The sequence below is a fragment of the Ursus arctos genome, unplaced genomic scaffold (genome assembly GCF_023065955.2).
Source record: "Ursus arctos isolate Adak ecotype North America unplaced genomic scaffold, UrsArc2.0 scaffold_24, whole genome shotgun sequence".
In the NCBI taxonomy this organism is placed as follows: Eukaryota; Metazoa; Chordata; class Mammalia; order Carnivora; family Ursidae; genus Ursus; species Ursus arctos.
In genome coordinates, this window is record NW_026622919.1 from 12,253,059 (window position 1) to 12,274,773 (window position 21,715).

The 21,715-nt window shown below is 37.2% G+C and overlaps 1 protein-coding gene and 1 non-coding gene across 8 annotated transcripts in view; one reads left to right on the forward strand and one right to left on the reverse strand.

Moving 5' to 3' along the window:
* Positions 1-21,715, reverse strand: part of CEP112 (centrosomal protein 112) — a 418,880-nt gene that overhangs the window by 252,875 nt on the left and 144,290 nt on the right. For all 7 annotated transcript variants that reach the window (XM_057317729.1, XM_057317726.1, XM_057317731.1 and 4 more), the window contains exon 18: positions 3,291-3,426. In XM_057317729.1, coding sequence (XP_057173712.1) covers positions 3,291-3,426 — 136 coding nt within the window. The remainder of the gene's footprint in view (positions 1-3,290; positions 3,427-21,715) is intronic.
* Positions 15,895-16,001, forward strand: LOC113265696 (U6 spliceosomal RNA). The gene has a single exon (XR_003320105.1). It is a non-coding gene; the product is annotated as a U6 spliceosomal RNA (small nuclear RNA).

A 21,715-nucleotide genomic window follows, 5' to 3' on the forward strand; every position in this document is an offset into this window, starting at 1 on the left:
CATGAAAAAGATATCCATTTGTCCAGTTTATTAACTTGTATTGATGTTAATTTATATGATGGTATTACATTCTTTTTTTCTGAATACAAGTGATACATTTTCATTATTTTCTAATATAATTTTTGTGTAAGCTAGTCAAGTCTTTAATAAATAGCATATGCATGGATTTTAGTCAATTAATCAGTATCTTTTTTTACTAAAAGAATTAACCTATTAATATTTATTATTATAGCTATATACTCTGTTTTATTTTGGACATTTTGTTGTTTCTCCTTCTGTTCCTTTGGCAGTATCTCCTCTCAGGTTTTGCCTTATCTTCTCAAGATTTTTATGAGACTGTAACATCTTGTTAATTTTATTAATGCCTATGTTTACACATTCTATGGCCAAGAGTTTTAGCATACTGCTCCTCTTACCCACTCACTACCCACATCTATATCTTGATCTTTGTTAATGTCCAAGAGATTTAGATTTAAATTGTTATTAAATTTGTATTTTCTACTTTATATACCTTCTTTTCCAAAATCTAATAAAGTTAGCATTCTTTCTTATAATTGGATTTGTAATAATTTGTTAAATTTGTTTCTACTTTGTTGGATTCCATTGTTTCCGATTCATCCTCAAATATGATGGTTTAAGGATGTGTGGGGTATCTTTTGCTTCATCTCTGGATTGATGTGTTCATACAATTTTTTTCCAGAAAAGAAACAAGCAGTATATTATATGAGGTCTTACTAAGAATATGTTTTTCTCTTGATTTTGCAAGTGAAAAACTCTTTGGTTTTGTATAAAATTGGGTCACAACCTTCCTCCTTCAAAACTCTGAAACATTACTCCATTATTTTTCTAATTTCTTTGCTAGTTTCATCCTGCCTAGAAACTTATGGGATTTTCATTTTTATTTTTGAGGTTCAATTCTTTTTCCAGAATGTATCCAGGTTTCATTGCATTAATTTCACTTAAGATGTGTGGCCTCTTTCATATAGATCATGTCTTCTTATAAAGATACTATTTTCCTGATTTTTTTTTTTCTAAATTCTACCCTCGATTATCTTTGGAGGCATGCTTTTATTCTGTGACTGCTGACTACAAATGTCTTTTCTTTCTTTCTTTTTTTTTTTTTAAAGATTTTATTTATTTATTCAACAGAAATAGAGACAGTCAGCGAGAGAGGGAACACAAGCAGGGGGAGTGGGAGAGGAAGAAGCAGGCTCATAGCGGAGGAGCCTGATGTGGGGCTCGAACCCACAACGCCGGGATCACGTCCTGAGCCGAAGGCAAACGCTTAACCGCTGTGCCACCCAGGCGCCCCTACAAATGTCTTTTCTTGTTCTACAGAATTTTCTCACGAGTTCCATGTTGTTTGCTTGTTTTTTTCGTCTTCCTTACCCATGAATGCTGTGACCTGCTAATATTACATCGTTAGCCCCAAGTGATGCATCCACTGAGCCAAAGGTAGCTGTCATAGTCTTAGCACTTGCAAATGCCTCATTTTTAGCCTTCTTGACTCTATCCTTAAAACGTTTTGCCAGGGGCCCATTCCTTCAATATTTTCTGTATTCCTTAAGTGTTAAGGGGATCAGAGAGTTTCCTATGCAGCTCCATTGCATATTTGGACCAAACACACATTCTAGGGCCTGGGCCCTGATGCTAGCAGGGAGCTGGAAGATACACATCCATGTAACAGGGACTGGTCTCTACCTTCTAGCACAAACCCAGCTTTTGCCCTAGGCAGTGAGTGGGAAAATGGAAGAATGGGATCTCAGAACCACACTCTCAAAACCCAGATTCAAACAACTCAATAGGAGTGGAAATCTGAATCAAGAAAATAACAAGAAAGCACCACTCCAAACTAGAAACCATACAGGGCTCCAACATAAAACCTTCCCCAGGGATTTCTACCACCTGGTGTGTGCTTGGGGTTCTTAAGGAAAATAACTCTGGCTGAAAACGAGATCGCAGACGAGACTGCAACATTTCTTAGAACCAGGAAAACTCAAAAATAAACCAAATACCCTTGAATAGAGGAGCTGATAAATGAAATGTGGTATAGTCATATGATAAAAAAAATATTCAGTGTTAAAAGAACTGCACTAAATCAACATGGATAGGGCATGGATATATAAAACTAAATATAAAAGAGCAGCCTTGCACCAAGTGGAAAATAAACTCCAAACAGCCAGTTGAAAAAAAATTAAATATAAAAGAGCAAATAAGGCATACATAAATCCGTAGTACTCACCTAACTTTTAAAAAACAGATGCACAAAAATTATATATGCATGTAATATCTATATACATATAGAACATATGCATATAAGATACATGAACATTATATATACATACAAAAGTATAAAAGAGATTGAAATAACACACACTAAATTAATGACAGTGGTTTTCTCCCAAGCGGAGAGGACAGAGTAATGTGATTAGATATGAATAACAAAGCAAACTAAAGCTTCATCTGTCATGTTTTAGTTTAAATACAGAGAGTGTTGACAATTGTTGATTCTTCATGATGGGCACCTAGGTATTTGTTCCCTTTCTTCTTTCCAAATTTTTTATTTTCCCTCAAAACTAAAAAGAACTAGAGATGGTCTCTGTCCTCCTGAAACACCAGTTGCAAATAATTTGCTGTAAGTGATCAATAAAACACTATTTATGGAACACGAACAAGCACAAGACATGGGTAACCTGAGCCCTTGCTCTACGGAAATGGCTCATGGAAATTTACTGATAGAGCAAGACCCACTCTTGCCATTACTACATTTGTATCTACGACTCTAAAATGACTATGCTGGCATTGCTTTAAGGTGAATCAAGGAATCCTGCAGGAGGCAGGAGGGCCCATCTCCCTGTCTGCCCCACTCCAGCTGGGTGTCCACCCTTGTTCTTCCACGCACTGCCACCAAGGAGTTGCTGATCAGCGCCCACTTGGTGGCCCACAGGAGCAGACAGCAGGCCTGCCAGACCTGCGGACTGTGGCCTCCTCCCTTCGCCTGCTCTGCGGGGAGCAGGGCGCTCAGGGTGCCGGCTGAGCCCTCTCCACCAGGGCCCTCCTTTTCAGCTACTAGGGGCCACCTCTTCTTTCCAGGCTCCAATAGAGGTGGGTATCCTCCTCTGCCAGGCCTAATATCCCCCTTTTTCAATCTGAATCTCTGACCCAATTGTATGGCTAATTTTGATACAACATCTGTGAAAAGTAAATACACTTCTGTCATATAAAGATCAGAATGTACCTTCCTACTGAGAGAGTGACTTTGCCAACAGACGATCTAGCGGCCTCCTCACCTGCTCTTTCATTTCAGCATAGACTTTCTCTGAGTTCAGTTCCACCTGCCGCTTAAACTCTTCCAGAGCAGCGTCTGCCTGCTGGGCCTGCAGCCTCTGAACTTCAGTCACACGCGTCAGCTGTTCCTCTTTTTCCCTGGAAAAGTCCAGAGACACTTCACAGTTGAATGTAAAATAAAAGAATGAGGCTTGAATGAAAGAGCAGTATTTAACCTCTCTAAAATAACATTCCGATTTCAATTTTTTTGATCCAAATTCCATAAAACTTCCCTTTAAAAAGTTGACAATAAAATACTTTGCCTGCAGAAAAAGAGACAGAGTGTTAGTGTTCTGATGACTACTTTCAAAGATTCCTTTCAAACTACTTTCAACGATTTCCCAAAAAACAAAACCATTTAAACCCTTTTATCTCCATCAGCCGATGAATGGATAAACAAGATAATAGTATAGTTGTACAATGGAATATTATTCAGCCTTAAAAAACACTGAAGTTCTGACACACGCTCCAGCATGGAGGAAGCTCAAACACACCATGCTACGTGAGGAAGAAGCCAGATAGAAGAGGCAACATACTGTATGATTTCATTTATGAATCAAAATACCCAGAACAGATACATGCTTAGAGACAAGAAGTAGATGAGTGGGAGCCAGGGCTGGGGTGGGGGGCATCCAGGGGGATGGGGAGGAATTGCTAATGCATATAGAGTGTCCTTTCTGGTGATGAAAATGATCTGGAATTAGATAGTGGGGATGGCTGCACATCCTTGTGAATATACTAAAATCTGCTGAAAGGCGTACTTTTAAAAAAGGATGAATTTTACAGTATGCAAATTATATCTTAAAATTATGTCTTAAAACAAAATTAGAAAAACAACGTACCATGAGAAATATCTCTAATATGCATGTCTAGCAGCAGTTGACCTACAGGGTGACAGATGCAAAAGAGAGACCCGACGGCCTGAGACTGTTCAACCACCCTCTAGTAGACTTGCCTACCGATACCCGTCTCATTTCTTTACATCTTGGTTACATCTTTACATCTCATTTCTTTACATCCAATTACATGGTGGAAAGGGTTCAACAGAATAAGACAAATCTTTACATATTGAGAGAAGGAAAAAATACAGGCTTTAGGTTATAAATGCATGAAAGTTACCAATGGCTAATACTGAGTTCTGATTATATGCTGGGCAGTGTGCAAAATATTTTTATATATCTTCTCTCCTTTACTCTCATAGCCAACTTATGTAAGAGTATTATTATGAAGAGCAGGAAACTGGAGCTTAGAGAGTAGTTCCAAGGCAATACATTTAGTAGTCGACCCAGCCAGGCCCAGGCCCAGCAGTCCGATCCTAGAGATGATGCTGTCGGCTACTACATTCTGCTGCTTTCCTGATTTTCCAGACACCATACTCTATGGTCTGAATGTGTCCCCGTGAAGTGAGACTAACGCTCTTCTAAAAGAGGTTCCAGAGAGATCCCACGCCCCTTCCACCATGTGAAGACACAGTAAGAAGGCACCGGCGATGAACCAAGAAGAGGGTCTTCATCAGAACACAACCAAACTGATGCCTTGATCCTGGACTTCCCAGCCTCTAGAACTGTGAGAAATCAAGTTCTGTTGCTTATAAGCTACTTAGTCAGTGGTATTTCGTTACAGCGTCCCGAACAGACTGAGACATCATAAGTAAGATTAACTTGGCTCACCTTCCCTAAATGCAAAAGTTTACACACATAGAAAACATTATCTCATTAACTATAATATCAAAGAATGCTGGGAGATGTGGGGATTTAACTCACATGAATCAAATTTTAGAGAAACATCATGATGGGGAGTCAGGGGGGAGAATCCCAAACAATAATTCTACTGCCTTTTAAGAGGCAGGCAAAAAGTAATTGGAGTTTTTTGGAATTACTCAGATCTGTGTTTAAAACCCCTCTAAGACACTTAATAATTTCTAGGCTTTCTAATAAGAACATATATGTGATATAAAGTATTATAATACCAAACTTTCTCCAAAAACATTGAAAACTTTCTCAAAGCTTGAACGCAAACATACTGATAAGAACAAGTGTCACCTAGTTTCCTTTTCAGCAGGATTCTCCAGGATTCTCCTGTCCCTTGGTAAAGAAATGTGGCAATGCATATTTAGAGTTTCCCCCCTGTTTGGATAGTATCTGCAAGTTAAGTAGCTCTCTGCATACTCCATAGTATGAACATACCCCATATCCACCTTCCCTTTATTTTTCATTATATACCACCAGTGTCAGCCTCTTCATACCCACCACACATCCTTCCCTCTGAAGATGACCAAGTCATCAATACATCCCTGTGCTAAACAAAGCAGCTTTTCCAATGAAACCCCTTTCTACAGGTCTGTTTCACAGGTGGAGCCACCATTTTAATGAGCTAAGGGTTCCACACTCTGCCACACGGTGTGTGAGGCCCTCCACCAGAGCAAAGCCATTCTAGGTCGTGCTGCATGCCAGATGTAGCTCCTGGTCGCTGCCTTTTACAGCAATGTGGCACAGGCTTCTGGAACTTTTTAAAAAGCTTTTCTTTAAGTGGTTTACTTTAGTTGACTGTTCAATGGGAACCTGAATATCTTGCTGCTCATTTTTCTTCCATGTTGTTAAAATAAAATGTCTTTAATGTTAACTGGTTGCCAAATCCTAAGGCCTTAAAGTTTTGTTTCTTTGCCACATAATGTTAATATTAGCTAGTAGACAATGGTGATTAATAACTGGATGTTACACTGAAGACTGATTCAAGAGACATCACCACACAAAGGACTGAGCACTTTGATGGCAGTAGGGGATTTTAATTTGGTCTGGTGCATTTTCATTCTTCTTCTATTACTCTGCCCAAGAAGCAGGAAGGGCTGACTAGGGTTTCCCTGATACAAACATTGAATATTTTGTTTAAATATTCAAATATTTATTAAAAAATAAGTATTCAAATTTCTGAATACTAAAACAACAAATGAGGACAACACAAAGTCGTATAAGGTATACTGGGTACCATGTCTTAGACTTAGATTGGCAAATGCGATGGATATTTGCCATAAACATTTTGTCACAAATGTTTAATGGACATTTTCTCTGCTGTGACAGACCCAAATGACTGAATGGGGCTGCCAAGAATGCTCTGTTAAAAGGATTGTGAGACCAGGCTCAGAGGAAAGGGCTACTGTGGTTGGTGAATAATGATGTCCCCTTGTAGGGGCTAGGGTTAGGCAGCAACAAGAATTACTTCCATGCTACCCAGGGACTACAGTGACTAATTCATCTTATGTTACTCTTTCATTTTTTAGGGCCTTCTAAAAGCACTTGAAAAGACTACTTCATATCAGGATTACAATTTTTCAAAGGTTTACTTTGCTCGGTCAGTCTGTCCATAAACACAAAAGAAAGTACATTGGACACTATCTGAAAACTTCAAAAATTTATTTATCATATAATTTTAAAATTATGTACTATTACTTAGCCAAAAGAGAATTTTGCTGACACATTTTATAAAATATATGACCAGTGGCTGAAATATCCACTGTTCCACGAATGCTAAAAGTCAATTGTTTTACATTTTTTGCCCAAATATTCACATGAGCCATTTAGTTAATGTAAACACTTACAATTTAATAGGTAAATATTTTCTGTGCATAATTTCATTCTTACCTACCAAGTTTAGTCATTTACTTTATAACTAACTTATAGCCACATAAATCAAAGTCCTAAGGCTTACCTATAATCAGGTATGTATTTCAGATGATATTTAAGATATTGTTCAAATAAAACCTTGTGTAGTAACATTGCATTTAATTGATTTCTATTGTGATGATTTACAAATAGAAAACATTGAGGTATATTAAATAGCAAGCATGGGGAAATGAGGAAATCTTCCAACTGGGTTCTGGTCCCACCACACCTGCTAGTAGTAAAGGTAAATATCAAAAAAGGCCTCACTCGGCGTAAATCACTGTTGCGTCCAGTTCGATATGACAAGCACACTGAGTACCACTAATACTTAGGAAGCTTCTCTCTTAATATAAATAAAATATCGATCTTAATTTAAATAAAGAGATGATATTCATTTTAATGAGGGATCCATTTTAATTTCTACTGAAGGAATGAAGTTTCAAAAACTTTCAGCATTTGAAAAAGAGAAAGGTCTGCTTCTCACTAAGAGCAGTATTCCTTTTACCATGATTCTGAAGTGTGTCCTGTAAGAAGCACAAAAAAAAAAAAAAAAAAAGACTTTGAAGATTATTTTTTCCAGTGGAACTAGTTGTGGGACCGAGTATAACTGCATCACTCAAATGCCTTAAAGCAGGGCCTCCATGAAGATAAAAAGGTGGGAAGAAAATTTGCTTTTTAGTTCTTATTTATTTATAAAATGCAGTAAATTTTCCTCGTCTGAGAATATAAAGCATAAAGAAAAAAGAAGCTGCATTCTTATATAACCACAAGGCAGCTCAGATTAAAGGATGTTCTGAAGTACATGATTATTCCAAAAAGGCAATAAAATGTCGGAGACTAATAGACTACAATTTAGTATTTCTTGAGCTTTACAAGCTAACATTTATATGTACAGGCCAACCTTAATTTGAAAATCTTCCCTTTGCACATTTCTGTACCAGCGCTTTTGATAATGATGGCATTGATCCAACATATATTTATAAGGCTTCACATTACAGAATACTTCATTTGCTGCCAGCGTGGCATCTCCACTGGAAACTCCAAGAAAAACAAAACAAAACAAAAACTTCAAACAAGTCTGGAAAACAGCTAGAAGAGTCTCCATCCCTTTCCAGCTGGGCTGGAAAACAAGACTTTGAGCAGCTATATCATCTACGTTCATGGCTGCTGATTGGTGCTCAAGGTGATTAGATGAGTCAAAAACATGAAGATACAACTGACTGAACAGGCACTAAACATAATACCTTTCACTACGCATGATAAATGAAGGAACTTCTTTGGCCTCTTCTTCACACTACTGCTAAGACTAAGGGTCTCTGCTAAATTCTTATTTTAAAAAAATGGTAAATACTTTGAACAACTAAACATTTGATACTTCAAGAGTCAGAAAGAAACGCGCAGTAAAATGGAAAGTAGTATTCCTCTCAATATTGGAAAGATGACAATACTCCTCAATTGAGCTACAGATTCAACACAATCCATGTCAAAATCCCAGGTGGCGTTTTGCAGAAATTGACAAGTGGACCCTGAAATTCATATGGAAATGCAAGGTACACAAAATTGGCAAAACAACCTCAAAAAAGAAGAACAAAGTTGGAGAACTCACATTTCCTGATTTCAAAACTTATTACAAAGCTAGATTAATCAAAACAGCATGCTACTGGCATAAGAAAAGACATATAAATCAATGGAATAAAGATTCCAGAAATAAACCCTTACATCGATGATCAGTAAATGTTCGGCAAGGGTGCCAAGACAATTTGATGGAGAAGGAACAGTCTGTACAACAAATGGTGCTGGGACAACCAGATATCCATTTATCCAAAAGAATAAAGTTGGAATCCTTCTTTACACAACACACAAAAAGTAACTCAAGATAAGCCACAGACCTAAATGTAAGAACTAGAAATATAAAGCTCTTAGAAGAAAACAGGAGTAAATTTGGGTGACCTTGAGCTAAGCAAAGCCTTCTTAGATATAACACCAGAAGCATAAGCAAGAAAATAAAATATAAACAGCTTCAGCAAATTTTAAAAACTCTTGTGCTCCTAGGGATATCATCAAAAATGAAAAGAAAATCCACAGAAGAGGAGAAAATTCTTGCCAGTCATATATCTGAAAGAAGACTTGTATCAAGAATACATAAACAACACATACAAATCAATAGTAAAAAAAAAAAAGAAAGAAAGAAAGAACACAATTTAAAAATAGGTGAAGAATCTGAATAGATGATTCTCCAAAGAAGATATACAGTTGGCCATAAGCACATGAAAGCTCACTCAATAGCGTTAGTGATCCAAAAAATGCAATTCAAAATCACAGTGAGATATCATTATATAACCTCTCCAATGGATATAATCAAAAGACAGATAGGAACAAGTGTTGTTTGGTTTTGTTCTGTTTTGCATGTACCCTGTGTGGGCTTTGTTTAGCTTCCTGAATCCATATCATTATGTCTTTCATAAAACTGGAAGATTTTGGCTATTATTTATTAAAATATTTTGCCTCTATTCCTCTATTCTCTTCCCTCTACTTCTGCAACTCAAATTTATACATTGTGATGGTCCTACAAGTTCCTGCAGCTCATTCTTTTAGTACATTTTTCTCTTTGTCCTCAGATTGGCTGATTTCTATTGACTTATCTTCATGTTCATTGAATCTTCTTGTTCTCCACTCTGTTGTTTTATTCAGTCCACATTTTAAACTTCAAACGTTGTATTTTTCACTGTTTTTCCATTGGGATTTGCCAGTTTCTCACTTGTTACTACCAATTTTTCTTAATGTCCTTGAGCACAACTATAATAGCTACTTTAAATTTTTTATCTGCTAAACCTAGATCTAATTCAACCTGAGGTGGTCTCCACTGATTATTTTCTTGAGAATAAATAGGTTATGTTACCTATTTCTTCTTATGTCGAGTAATTTTGGCTTGTATCTTTATGAATAAGACATTGTAGAGAGTGTGGATTCTGTTATTTTCCTCCGAATAGTATTAATGTTATCAATATTAATATAATTAATGTCAATTGTTTGTTTTTAGCGGGAAGTTAACTTGGCTGAATTCAAACTATAAATTCTAATTTTCTTAATATATTGTGGACATATTCCTAAACTAATAAAAGTAGTTCACCTACAAAAAAAACAAAACAAAACAAAACAAACACCATAAATTCTGTTTCTTCTGTTGGTGACAGAAGTTCGTATATAAATTCAGCTCCTTTAATCTTACCTGGGCTGCTTAGAGTATTCTCCAACCATGCATGTTTCAGGGATCAGTCAGAAATACAGACCAAGATTATACGAAGAATTTGGGCTTCCTGTTTCACTTGTTCACTTATTTCCTAGGTATCTCTCCATCTTAGTTTGCCAGTGGTTGCCCCATTCTTTCATCTGGTTCTCCAAGCACTAAGATCACAGGTATCTACCCACATTCTAACTGTCCCATATGGCACCAAATGTGGAAGAATAAATGCTATAAAAACGGGAAACTCACCTTTCCTTCTTCCAAGAATGTACTCCCTTCCACTATTTTGTATAGAGCTTCTATTTGCCAGAGGATTAGTCTGAGAGGAGCTTACTTGGCCATAATATAAACTGGAACCCTCCCTCCTTCTTTGTTGTTTTGACTGGCAGATGAGTCTTCATTCTTTAGGAGGTTCAAATGCCAACTCTTTGGATAGAATTGCTAGCTATGTCTCTTGTCCTGTCAGCACTGTTTATATACTGCTACTATAGCATTTTTTTTCACCCAGGAGGGTCATAGTTTTATTGCTGGGTTTCAGGGAAGGGACTCAAATCCACCCAGTCTCCCTCAGCTTGGCCACCAAGTCCTCTGTGGTCTCCGCCTTGATGCCAGCTATACACAGGGGTGGGTCCTCCACACTAACCACGGAGAGCTGGAGGTCAGGTAGATACTCAGGTCTCCTGGTTTGATTTGTTAATGTTCTTGACTTTCATGATGTTGGGCAATGTGACATAGCGGGCTTTGCTGAGCTGCAGGTCGGCGGTCACCACGGCAGGCAACTTCAGGCGCAGGGTCTCCAGGGCCCCATCAATCCCCCACTCCACTTTCACCTTGACACTTCCAGTGTCACCTGGGAGGTGAATGTGCCCTGTGGCCAGTCTAGAAATCCAGCTGTCATCTGCCCTGTCTGGTTACAGTCACAGCATTTTATGTGTACCTTTACGGTTGTTAATTTATATATTTATCTTTTCTAGGATAATGAAATCTCTTTGAGGCTAGGGGAATGGAGGATGTGGGGACATAACGTGTCTTCCTCTTATTTATATTACATACCTTGAGCATACTACATGTATAGATTAATTCAATATTTGTTTCATAAATTTATATTATATCATCTAGATAGAACCAGAGCAAAACCATGGAACATAGCAACCTCAGCACTATTGGTATTTCTGGTCAGATAATTCTTTATTGTGGGGACCTTTTGGGTGCATTGTGCTATGTTTAGCAGTATCCCTGGCCTCTGTTCACTAGATCCCAGTGACAATGTCCCTCCGCCCCACTATTCTGACAACCCCAAAATGTCTATAGACATGCCAAATACGTCCGGGAGGGGCAAAATCATGCCTGATTGAGAACCACTAAGCCAGAAAATATGATTCTTTATCAAATTCCATGGAGTGAAAGAAGCCTTAGGTCTCATTTGGTTTCTGGGGGTTTGATGTTCAAACAAGGTTTAGGATATTGGTAATGGGGAATAACCCGAAAAAGCAATTACCATCCAACTTCTTAGAGAATTCAATGCCATGCAATGCTCATAAATGACTATAATGGCTCCATGACTAGGAATTTGCTTGTTCCTACAGCATGTGCCTTATAGGTATTTTTGACTTGGAGAGAGAAGACTCAGATAATCCTAAACTGATGATGATGATGATGATGATATGCTTGCATAGCTCTTTGCAGTTTATGAGTTTTTACATGTATTTTCCCAACTAGGTATATATTTACCTTTTTAAAAAAATTTTATTTATTTATTTATTTATTTGAGAGAGCGAGAGAGCGTGCATGAGTGGGGGAGGGGCAGAGGGAGAGAGACAAGCAGGCTTCCCACTGAGTGCGGAGCCTGATATGGGGCTCAATCCCAGGACACTGGGATCCTGACCTGAGCTGAAGTCAGACACTTAACCGACTGAACCACCCAGGTGCCCCTAGGTATATATTTCAAGTGGAAATTTTTATTTCATTTTATTTTTTTAAGATTTTATTTATTTGTCAGAGAGAGTGAGAGACTGAGCACACAAGAAGGTGAGTGGCAGGCAGAGGGAGAAGCAGAGGCAGGACTTGATCCCAGGACTCTGGGATCATGACCTAAGCCGAAGGCAGACGCTCAACTGACTGAGCCACCCAGGCGTCCCTCTAATGGAAAATTTTAAAGAGGAAGCAAAAACTAATAAGGGGCAAAACTAATAACTATAATTAATTAAGAGAGTCTACTCTGCATGGTAATTGTACTTAACATGTATAGATTTTTCAGTGTCAAGAAAGGAATGTTTTGTAATTATCTAGTTGGACTGATGCCACGATTTGTTCCTTTAGTTTCTCAAATGACCTTTGAAAGGTGACAGAAGAGACTGAATTCAGATATGAAAGGAAGAGAAGTAGTTAAGTCTTAAAAAGGCAAACTCTGAAAGGCAAACTGAATGACACCCAATAATATCAAGTGGAGGAGTAGTTCATATATGAACAAGAGAATGGTGGTAGCTAAAACGTTCTTGTTGCACAGAATGAAAGGGTGATTGTTGAGATTATCAGCATTATGGACATGATATAGGGCAGATAGAGGTAGTTCAGTAAGGAAGTCCATGGAGCTATATATAAAAGTAGCTTAGTGTATCAGTTTCCTAGGGCTGCATAACAAATTCCCACACACTGAGTAGTCTAAAACAATAGGAATCTATTCCCTCTTAGTTCTGGAGGCCAAAAGTCTATAATTGAGGAGTCAGCAGCACTGCACTCCCTCTGAAGGCTCTAAGGGAGAATCCATTTCCTGGCACTTGCAACTTCTGGAGACTGTTGACACCCTTGGATTGTGACTATATCTCTCTCTGATCCATCTTCACATCACCTTCTCCTCTGTGTCTCTTCTCCATAGTAAAGAGGTTCACGATTGGCTTTAGGACCCACCTGGACAATCTCCTCATCTCAAGATCTTTAACTCAGTTACAGCTCCAGAGATCCCCTTTTTAAATAAGAACATTCACAAATTATGAGGATTAGGATATGAACGTATCTTTTTGGGGGCCACCATCAGCCTGCTACATTTGGGTTGATAATGTATAGTCTACTTTCTGTTTTCGGGCTCTAATACTAGCTCTAGATCAAACTTCTGCTCATCTCTGGAAGTCTTCACTTCAAACACACTATATCAAAGAGCCCATCTGGAGTGACGTCATCAAGATGGTGGCATAAATCATTCCCAACTTCAGTGCCCTTCACCAAAAGACCAACTAGCAACTATCCATAGACATGACACCATTGTGAAAATCCCAGACCCAAGGATATGAATGAAGCACTCCCATGGACCACAGAGACTGAGACGGATCACATTAAAAAGGTAAGTGGAGTGGCTCCACTCTGCATCACCACCCATCACCCCAGGCCAGGATTACACTGCACCAACAGAGCCACCCTGGTTTCTCCAGTGGAAAAAGGAGAGCCCAAGGTGGACACCCAGTTCCCCCAGTATTGCAAGACGCTTCCCAGAAATCCCACTACAGTAATCAAAACAGTATGATGCTGCCATTTAAATAAAACAAAAATACACCAATAGAACTGAAAGCCCAGAAACAAATCCATGCGTATACAGTCAACTAATATTGGACAAGAACGCCAAGACTATTCAATGGGGAAAAGATAGCCTCTTCAATATATGGTGTTAGGAAAAATGGATATTCACATGCAGAAGAACAAAACTGGGCCTCTATCTCACTCCACTCACAAAAATTAACTCAAAATGGATTAAAGACTTAAATGTTAGGCCTGATTCTATAAAACTCCTAGAAGAAAACAGGATGAAATCTCCTTGACATTGGTTTTAGCAATGACTTCATGAATATGACACCAAAAGCATAAGTAACAAAAACAAAAAGAAACAAGTGAGACTACATCAAAATGAAAAGCTTCTGTACAGCAAAAAAAAGGAAAAAAATAATCAAGACAATGAAAAGATAAACTACAGAATGGGAGAAAATATTTCGAACCACATATCTGATAAGGGTTAATATCCAAAATGTATATAAAGAACTCATATAACTCAACAGAAAAAAAGCCCAAATAATCCAATCAAAAAATGGGCAGAAGAGCAGAATAGAAAATTTTCCAAAGATACTCAAATGGCCAACAGGTAAATGAAAAGGTGCTCAACATCACTCATCAGGGAAATGAAAATGAAAACCACAATGAGATATCATTTCAAACCTGTTAGAACAGCCATCATCAAAAAGACAAGTGATAACAAGTATTGGCGAGGATATAGAGAAACGAGAACCCTTGTGCACTGTTGGTGGGAATGTGAATTGGTGCAGCCACCATGGAAAACAGTATGGAGGTTCCTTAAACAATTAAAAACAGAGCTATCATATAATAGGCCTCAAGTGTAATCACAAGATGCTTATAAGAGGGAAGCAAAAAGGTCAAAGGAGAGACAAGGCAGCATGAGAGACGAAGCAATGGAGAAAAGACAATGTGATTAGGGTCCCAAACCAAGGAATGAAGACAGCCTCCAGAAGATGGAAAAGGCAAGGAACAGATTCTTCCCTAAAACCTCCTGGCAAAAACCAGTCCTGACCACTCTTGACCTTAGGCCCTAACTTTCATTTTGGACTTCTAATCTCCCAAACTGTAAAATAATTAATTTGAATTGTTTTAAGACACTGTGTTTGCGGCATAGCAGCGAGAGGAAACAATAACAACTAACAAAACTAGTATATATCCAAACCTTAGAATATATCAAGGGCTCTCTGAGGTACTTAATATACATAACATTTATAACTGCATTAACAATGCTGCATGGACAAAAAAAAAATAAGTAGGAAATTCAACAAATTTAAAAGTTAAATCAGGCAAAGAAAAAAATTCATAGGTTAAATTTTGCTACTCTTTGAGCATTTTAATTTTTTGTGTTTCCTTTGTTACTTAACTCCTTCTAGGTAATGTCACCAGGTAAAAACAAAACAAAAAACAAAAACCTAAAAAGCCAAATTATTTCTTCCCAAAGGGCATATTTACATTTAACAGTGGCAAATTTGGATGAGATAGGACCCCGGATAAAACCACCCAAAGACTCTCCAGTTAGTTCTAGATATTCCCCTTGACCAATATGCATCTACCCAAACATGCAAACTCTGAGTGTGGTTAAGTGCAGGGAATCAGTATGGTTAGGAATTAAAATTTCTGGAGATCAACGAATGACTGCTAAGACTTGCAAAAGGAAGACGTGACCAAGGAAAGTTTTGTTTTTCGAAAGTCATAAGACTAGAACCTGGCCTAGAAAAGAAGTGTGCAAGGGATAATGAGGAACGAGGTACTACTGAAAACTCCAGGGCACCCCAGGGATTATGAAAGCCTGAAGAAGAATGCCAATTCACAGCTAAGGTGACTTTTTAGAAAAAGTTTTAAGAACCTATAAGGAAATGCTGCTGCCTAGCATTTCTGCACTCCTCATAGCAAAGACATGTATCACAATTTTGAAACCTACTGTGGGGGTGCGTAGTGCTAGCCCAATTCAAAACACACACGGACAAGGGTGCCTGGCTGGCTCAGTCAGTAGAGCATGCGACTCTTGATCTTAGGATTGTGAGTTCGAGCCCCATGTTGGGAGTAGAGATTACATAAAAATAAAATAAAATATTTAAAAAATATTAGCCAAAATACAAAAGGACAGTGCTCACTTTGCCAGCACATATACTAGAACTGGAACGATACAGAGAAGATTAGCATGGCCCCTGCACAAGGATGACACACAAAATACACAAGGATAAAGTGCTTTCCTGAGTCACAAAGTAGGCTGCATATAAGATAATCATATAACCACTGAATCCTAAAAACCAAATATAAGTGTATTTCTAGGGATAACAAAATTATGTTTAAAATGTCCATAGCAAACCTGAGAAGATTGTTTTCCATTCTTCTTCTTCCTAAAAGAATACAGTACTTTGAGTTTACAACAGAGTCATCCAACCTTTTATTAAGTCATTCATCAAAAATTGGTTAAGACCTACTAAGTGTTAACCACTAAATTATACTAAGGAACAAAGCTATATGAGAAACCTGTCTTTCTAAGAAGACGCCATCAGGTAAAGGGAAAAAATATATTATTACCAAATATTGTAACAGAGGTTCAAACACAGGGTCTTGAAAAACAGAAGGAGACAGTTCAGAGAGATTTCATTCCACTCCATTCAGGAAGAGACAGATCGGTAGGAAACAGATCTCTACTGTAGGAATCTCCATCCTATTATGGTGAATCAGAACAACAACCTTCTTAGAAGCCCCACGGTGGCAAGTGGGCTTACATACAGCAACAGTAAACGCAGACCAAAGAAAGCCAGCAGTTCCCACCATAATCCTGCCTCAGAGGACAGCATTGATAGAACCATGGGCAAACACGCAATAAGACTCAATGAAACTACGATGCTCCAGTGCTAAACCAGCTAGAGACTTCTCCCTTGATACCAGGGGAAACACTCAAAAAGGGTATAAAGAAGTGCTGTGGAACTCTCTTCTGACAAGGACCTTATATCGTCAATGATTTAGGCTTCACCAGCAGACTCTGCCCCCAGAGCCAGACTCCAGTCTTGAAGAACCACGACTAGTTTTGAAGCACGTTACCTATGACTAAGAATGAGGAATCTTCTTCAGCTATCCAAAAATCTCTTAAAAACATATGGATTTCAGCTAGGAGATCCATCAATTCCTTGAAGTCAACTGGATTTTAAACATGTTTCAAAAGAACTGATCCCGGCATCAACCTCCTACCCTCTATTTTCAGCAAGTTAGTCATGTTCCAGGAGCTGAGGCAAGGGTCCTGGCAGCAAATTTTGAGACCTACTTGGTAAGATACCTGCAGAAAACCTAGAAGAAGTATAAAAACGAATCCGATCTTGGAGAAATAACAGTCCAATTAAGGGGGGAAAACAAAAGAAAACAAAATCAAGTAGTAGTATAATATTATATATATTATATATGCTGAGTACTATGGGAATATGACAAATGGAAAGAGTCAATGAGAATTTGTGTAAGAAAAAGTCTCAGAAGATCAGCAGATTTGTGTGTAAAGTATAAAATAAAGCAATGTAGGTAAATTTGATGACATGTTTACACAGTTTGAAGTTTTACATATTAATTTTGTGCTAAACTAACTTCTGCCTATAATGTAGGCATATAAATAAATGAAAAGAACTCTACCCCAGAAAATAGAAGACCAATTGAAATATTTATGGTGAAATAAGAAAACCTTGAGAAAGTGATCCTTAAAGATAAAATAGTTACAGTGGATAGTGAAGAAAAATTCCTTTAAAATCTTTAAACTTCAAAAAAATCCCAAATCTAATGTTTCCTTTTATGTTTCCTATATTTAAGAAAGTACTGATTAAAAGTTCCATATATAAATTATTCATCATACATGCAAAGCTACATACATACCCACCAATACAGCTTACTTTACAGGCAGTCGTGTATCAGTAGGTAATAAGGAGAGACACATTCATCCTATATAATGACAAAGCCTAACTACATTGAAATAGGTGCAGGACCACTTCCTGTTACTAGGGAGAGGAAAAAGGCAATGTGAAGTCATTCAAGCAGAATAATAAGTAAGCCAAAGCCAGATCAAAGGAATATAGGAGAAAGGCTGAAACGTGAAGCTGAAATATTTATTTCCTTCAAAACATCATCTATGTCTTGTCCCTGGGCAGTTCAATATTTCAAAGCAGCTGGAAAATATTCTCACTTACATTCATTACTATGCACAAGTAGATCAAATTTTAAGTGGGCAAATTTTCTCTTTATTTACCAAACATAATATTTATCATTGAGAAAAGTTTTTCTGCTTATCAGAAATGATTTCTAAATTATGTGAAATAATTATAAAGTCCTAACAGACACTTTTTAGTACTTCCAGTGGATGAAGCTGCTACAAACTATAACATGGTGTAACCAAAATTTTAATGTCTCCACAAATGATGAAACAGAGTAAACATTTATTGAGGGTTTACTATGCTCATTGATTTAGAGCAGTTCCTGTACTATTTCATTTCATTTTTATACTGATAAAGTTATCATTTATTTTTTTCACCAATGAAAACAAGGAAGCTTAGAAGTTTATATAAATATATTACTAAATCAGTTTGATGCTAATTGATTAAACTTACAAGTAGGTCCTTACTATGATTTATCCTCACATAACATGAATATTTGCATATCAAACCACTTCAGAACAGTTGAAAGCTAAGCTATTTATCAAGTATTTACTTAACACCTATTGTATCTGTGCTTGGTGCTAAAAATACAAAAATAATCAACTCATTGTCCCTGTATCCAATATAGGAAAGACAAACTCTATGCTATTTTCAGTATGATGAAAGCTACACAATAATATGAACATAATGATATGAGCAAACAAGGACCGGAGGAATTCATTGTGTCTAGGATAAAATAGAAAAGCTTCATAAGGGCATGTCATTTGGTAAGATCATCACGAAGACTGTTGAAGAGGTGGTAACATACACATACAGAGGCTTAACTATGTATTAAAATGTAAATGTATTTGTAAAATACATATTTTTCTTTGATATTTGTAAAATATCTTTTATTTTCCTCCTTACCATCACACTTTTCATGAAAAGAGCAAATCTCCATCAGAAGATACTTATTTATTTCAAGGGAAAGATGAACACGGTAGAGGTAAGAGATTTCTAAAGATAAAGTTTTGTTTCAGATATAATAAAATATGCAACCATTTCTGCTGGTTATAAAAACTACACACTCTATCAGTAAGTGCATAAAAGTAATGTTAGCTGGATTTATGTTAGTTTTAAGAAACCAATCTTTATTTATAAACATAAATCACCCATGTTTCACTGACCATTTCTCCCTACCTCATACTACATTTTTTCCAAAGGCTCCAGTGGTTATCTTATAGGTGCTTAGTGATAAGTTCAGTCACTGTTAATCTGTTACCATGTGGTATTCATTAATTCATTTACCATTAATGTGTTAAGCAGCCATTATGTGCCAGGCACCTTGCTAGATGTTGAGAAAACATCAGTGAACTAATCACACCCAGTTCCCGTGCTAAGGGAGCTTTCAGTCTAGCAGAGAGAAAAAGACATTGAATTAATACAAATGAGAACAATGAGGATTCAATTCAATGACCAAAAAAGAAATATGGAGTATTAAGGATATAACAGGGTGAAAAACCTTAACTAGGAATTAGGATGAAAGAAAGTGATGTTAAAGTTAACTGAATTTGTATGTTGATTATACTTCAATAGAAAATAACATTTTTTTAATGAAAAAAAAAGTTAACTGAAGGTTGAAGAGGACTGGATAAAAGAAAATGCAGAGTAAGGGCATTCCAGCACAAAGGATAACAAATGGAGAAGCTGTGAGAGAGAAGACTGTGGCTAAATCAGGGAAGAGAACAGGGGCCAAGAGAGAAAAGGGCCTGTGATAAGGCTGAGAAGTACCCTGTCATACTGAAATTCCAGAGACAAAACTTTCATAGCTTTGTAGAAAAACTACAATGTGTGAGATGAAAAACATAATGGATGGGGGATTACAGGCATTGCTAAAGAAAAGGTTCGTGAACTTGAAGACTTAGCAGTGGAAACTAACCAAAACAAAGCACAGAAAGAAAAATAGAACAATAAAAAGCAAAGCATTGGTGACAACTGTCAGCAACCTAATATTTGTGTATTTAGAGTCCCTAAAGGAAAAGAAAGATGGGGACAAAAAAATATTTGAAGAAATTATGGCCAAAGCTTTCCAAATTTAATTAAAATTATAAATCTACAGATCCAAGACTCAAAGAACTCCAAGCATAAGACAAATAAAACTACATAAAGGCACAACATAATCAATTTGCCCCAAAACCAGTGACAAAGAAAAAAGAATCTTGAAAACAGCCAGAAAAAAGACATGTTGCAGAGGAACAAAAGTAGGGACAGCAGCAGATTCCTGGTAGAAGCAACGCAAGCAAGAAGACAATGAGGCGACATCTTTAAATTGCTGACAATTAAGTTGGATCTATGCCATGAAGGCAAGAACAATTCAGTATTAAATAATCTAATAATACATTTAATAATGACTAGATTACCTAATCCCAAAATGACCAATAAAATTGATAACCCTCCCGCCAGACTGACTGGGAAAGAGAGACAATGCAAATTAACAACATTACAAACAAGAGAGGTTCTGCACTATAGATTCTACACATATTAGAAGGATAAGAAGGCATATTAGGAAAGAAAGAGAAAAGAGAAGTTTAGTCCATACTTCCTAGCACATACAAAATTAACTTAAAAAAATGGATCACAATCCTAAATACAAAACCTGGAACTATAAACTTCCAGAAGAAAACCTTTGTGATTAGGGAAAAGATTAGGGATTAGGAAAAGATTTCTTTTTTTTTTTTTTTTTAAAGATTTTATTTATTTATTTGACAGAGAGAGAGACAGCCAGCGAGAGAGGGAACACAAGCAGGGGGAGTGGGAGAGGAAGAAGCAGGCTCATAGTGGAGGAGCCTGATGTGGGGCTCGATCCCGCAACGCCGGGATCACGCCCTGAGCCGAAGGCAGACGCTTAACCGCTGTGCCACCCAGGCGCCCCTAGGAAAAGATTTCTTAGATGTGACCCCAAAGCACCATCTGTGAGAGAACAAATAAATACACTGGACTTCATCAAAATTAAAAACACGAATTCCTTGAAATAAACCATTACAACAATGACAAGGAAAGCCACACACTGGGAGAAAAACATTGGCAAAACATGTATCTGTTAAAGGACTTGTATCCAATATATACAAAGAATTTTCAAGACTCAATAATAAGAAAACAAACACCCCAGTTAAAAAAAGAGGCTAAAGATTTGAACAGACAGTTGCCAAAGTAGATATACTTAGGGCAAAAAAAGGACATGAAGAGTTTTTCAACATTAGTCACTAGAGAAATGCAAATTAAAACCACAGCGAAGTACTTGGAGAAGCCTGTTGGAATTGTGAAAGTAACACCACTGACCATATCAAGTGTTGGCAAGGATAGGGAGGAAACAGAACTCCCACACTCTGCTGGGGGAATGTAAAATCACACAATCCACTCTGGACCATAGTTTGGCAGCTTTTTAAAGAGTTAAACATATACCTCCCTTATGATCCAGACATTTGACTCTCAGGTTTTATTCAAAAGGACAAAAAGAAAATGTCCACAAAAGACTAATGTTTATAGAAGCTTTATCTATAATAGCCCCAAACTGAAAACAGCCCAAATGTCCACCAATGGGTATACAGGTCAACAAATTATGGTATATTCGTAGAACAGAATATTACTCAAAAATAAAAAGGACTGAACTATTGATATTCAATAAAACATGGATGAATTTCAAAATCATTATGCCAAGGGAAAGAAGGGAGACCGAAAAGTACACATAGCATATGTTTCCATTTATTTAAAATTCTAGAAATTATAGTGACAGAAAGGAGATTAGT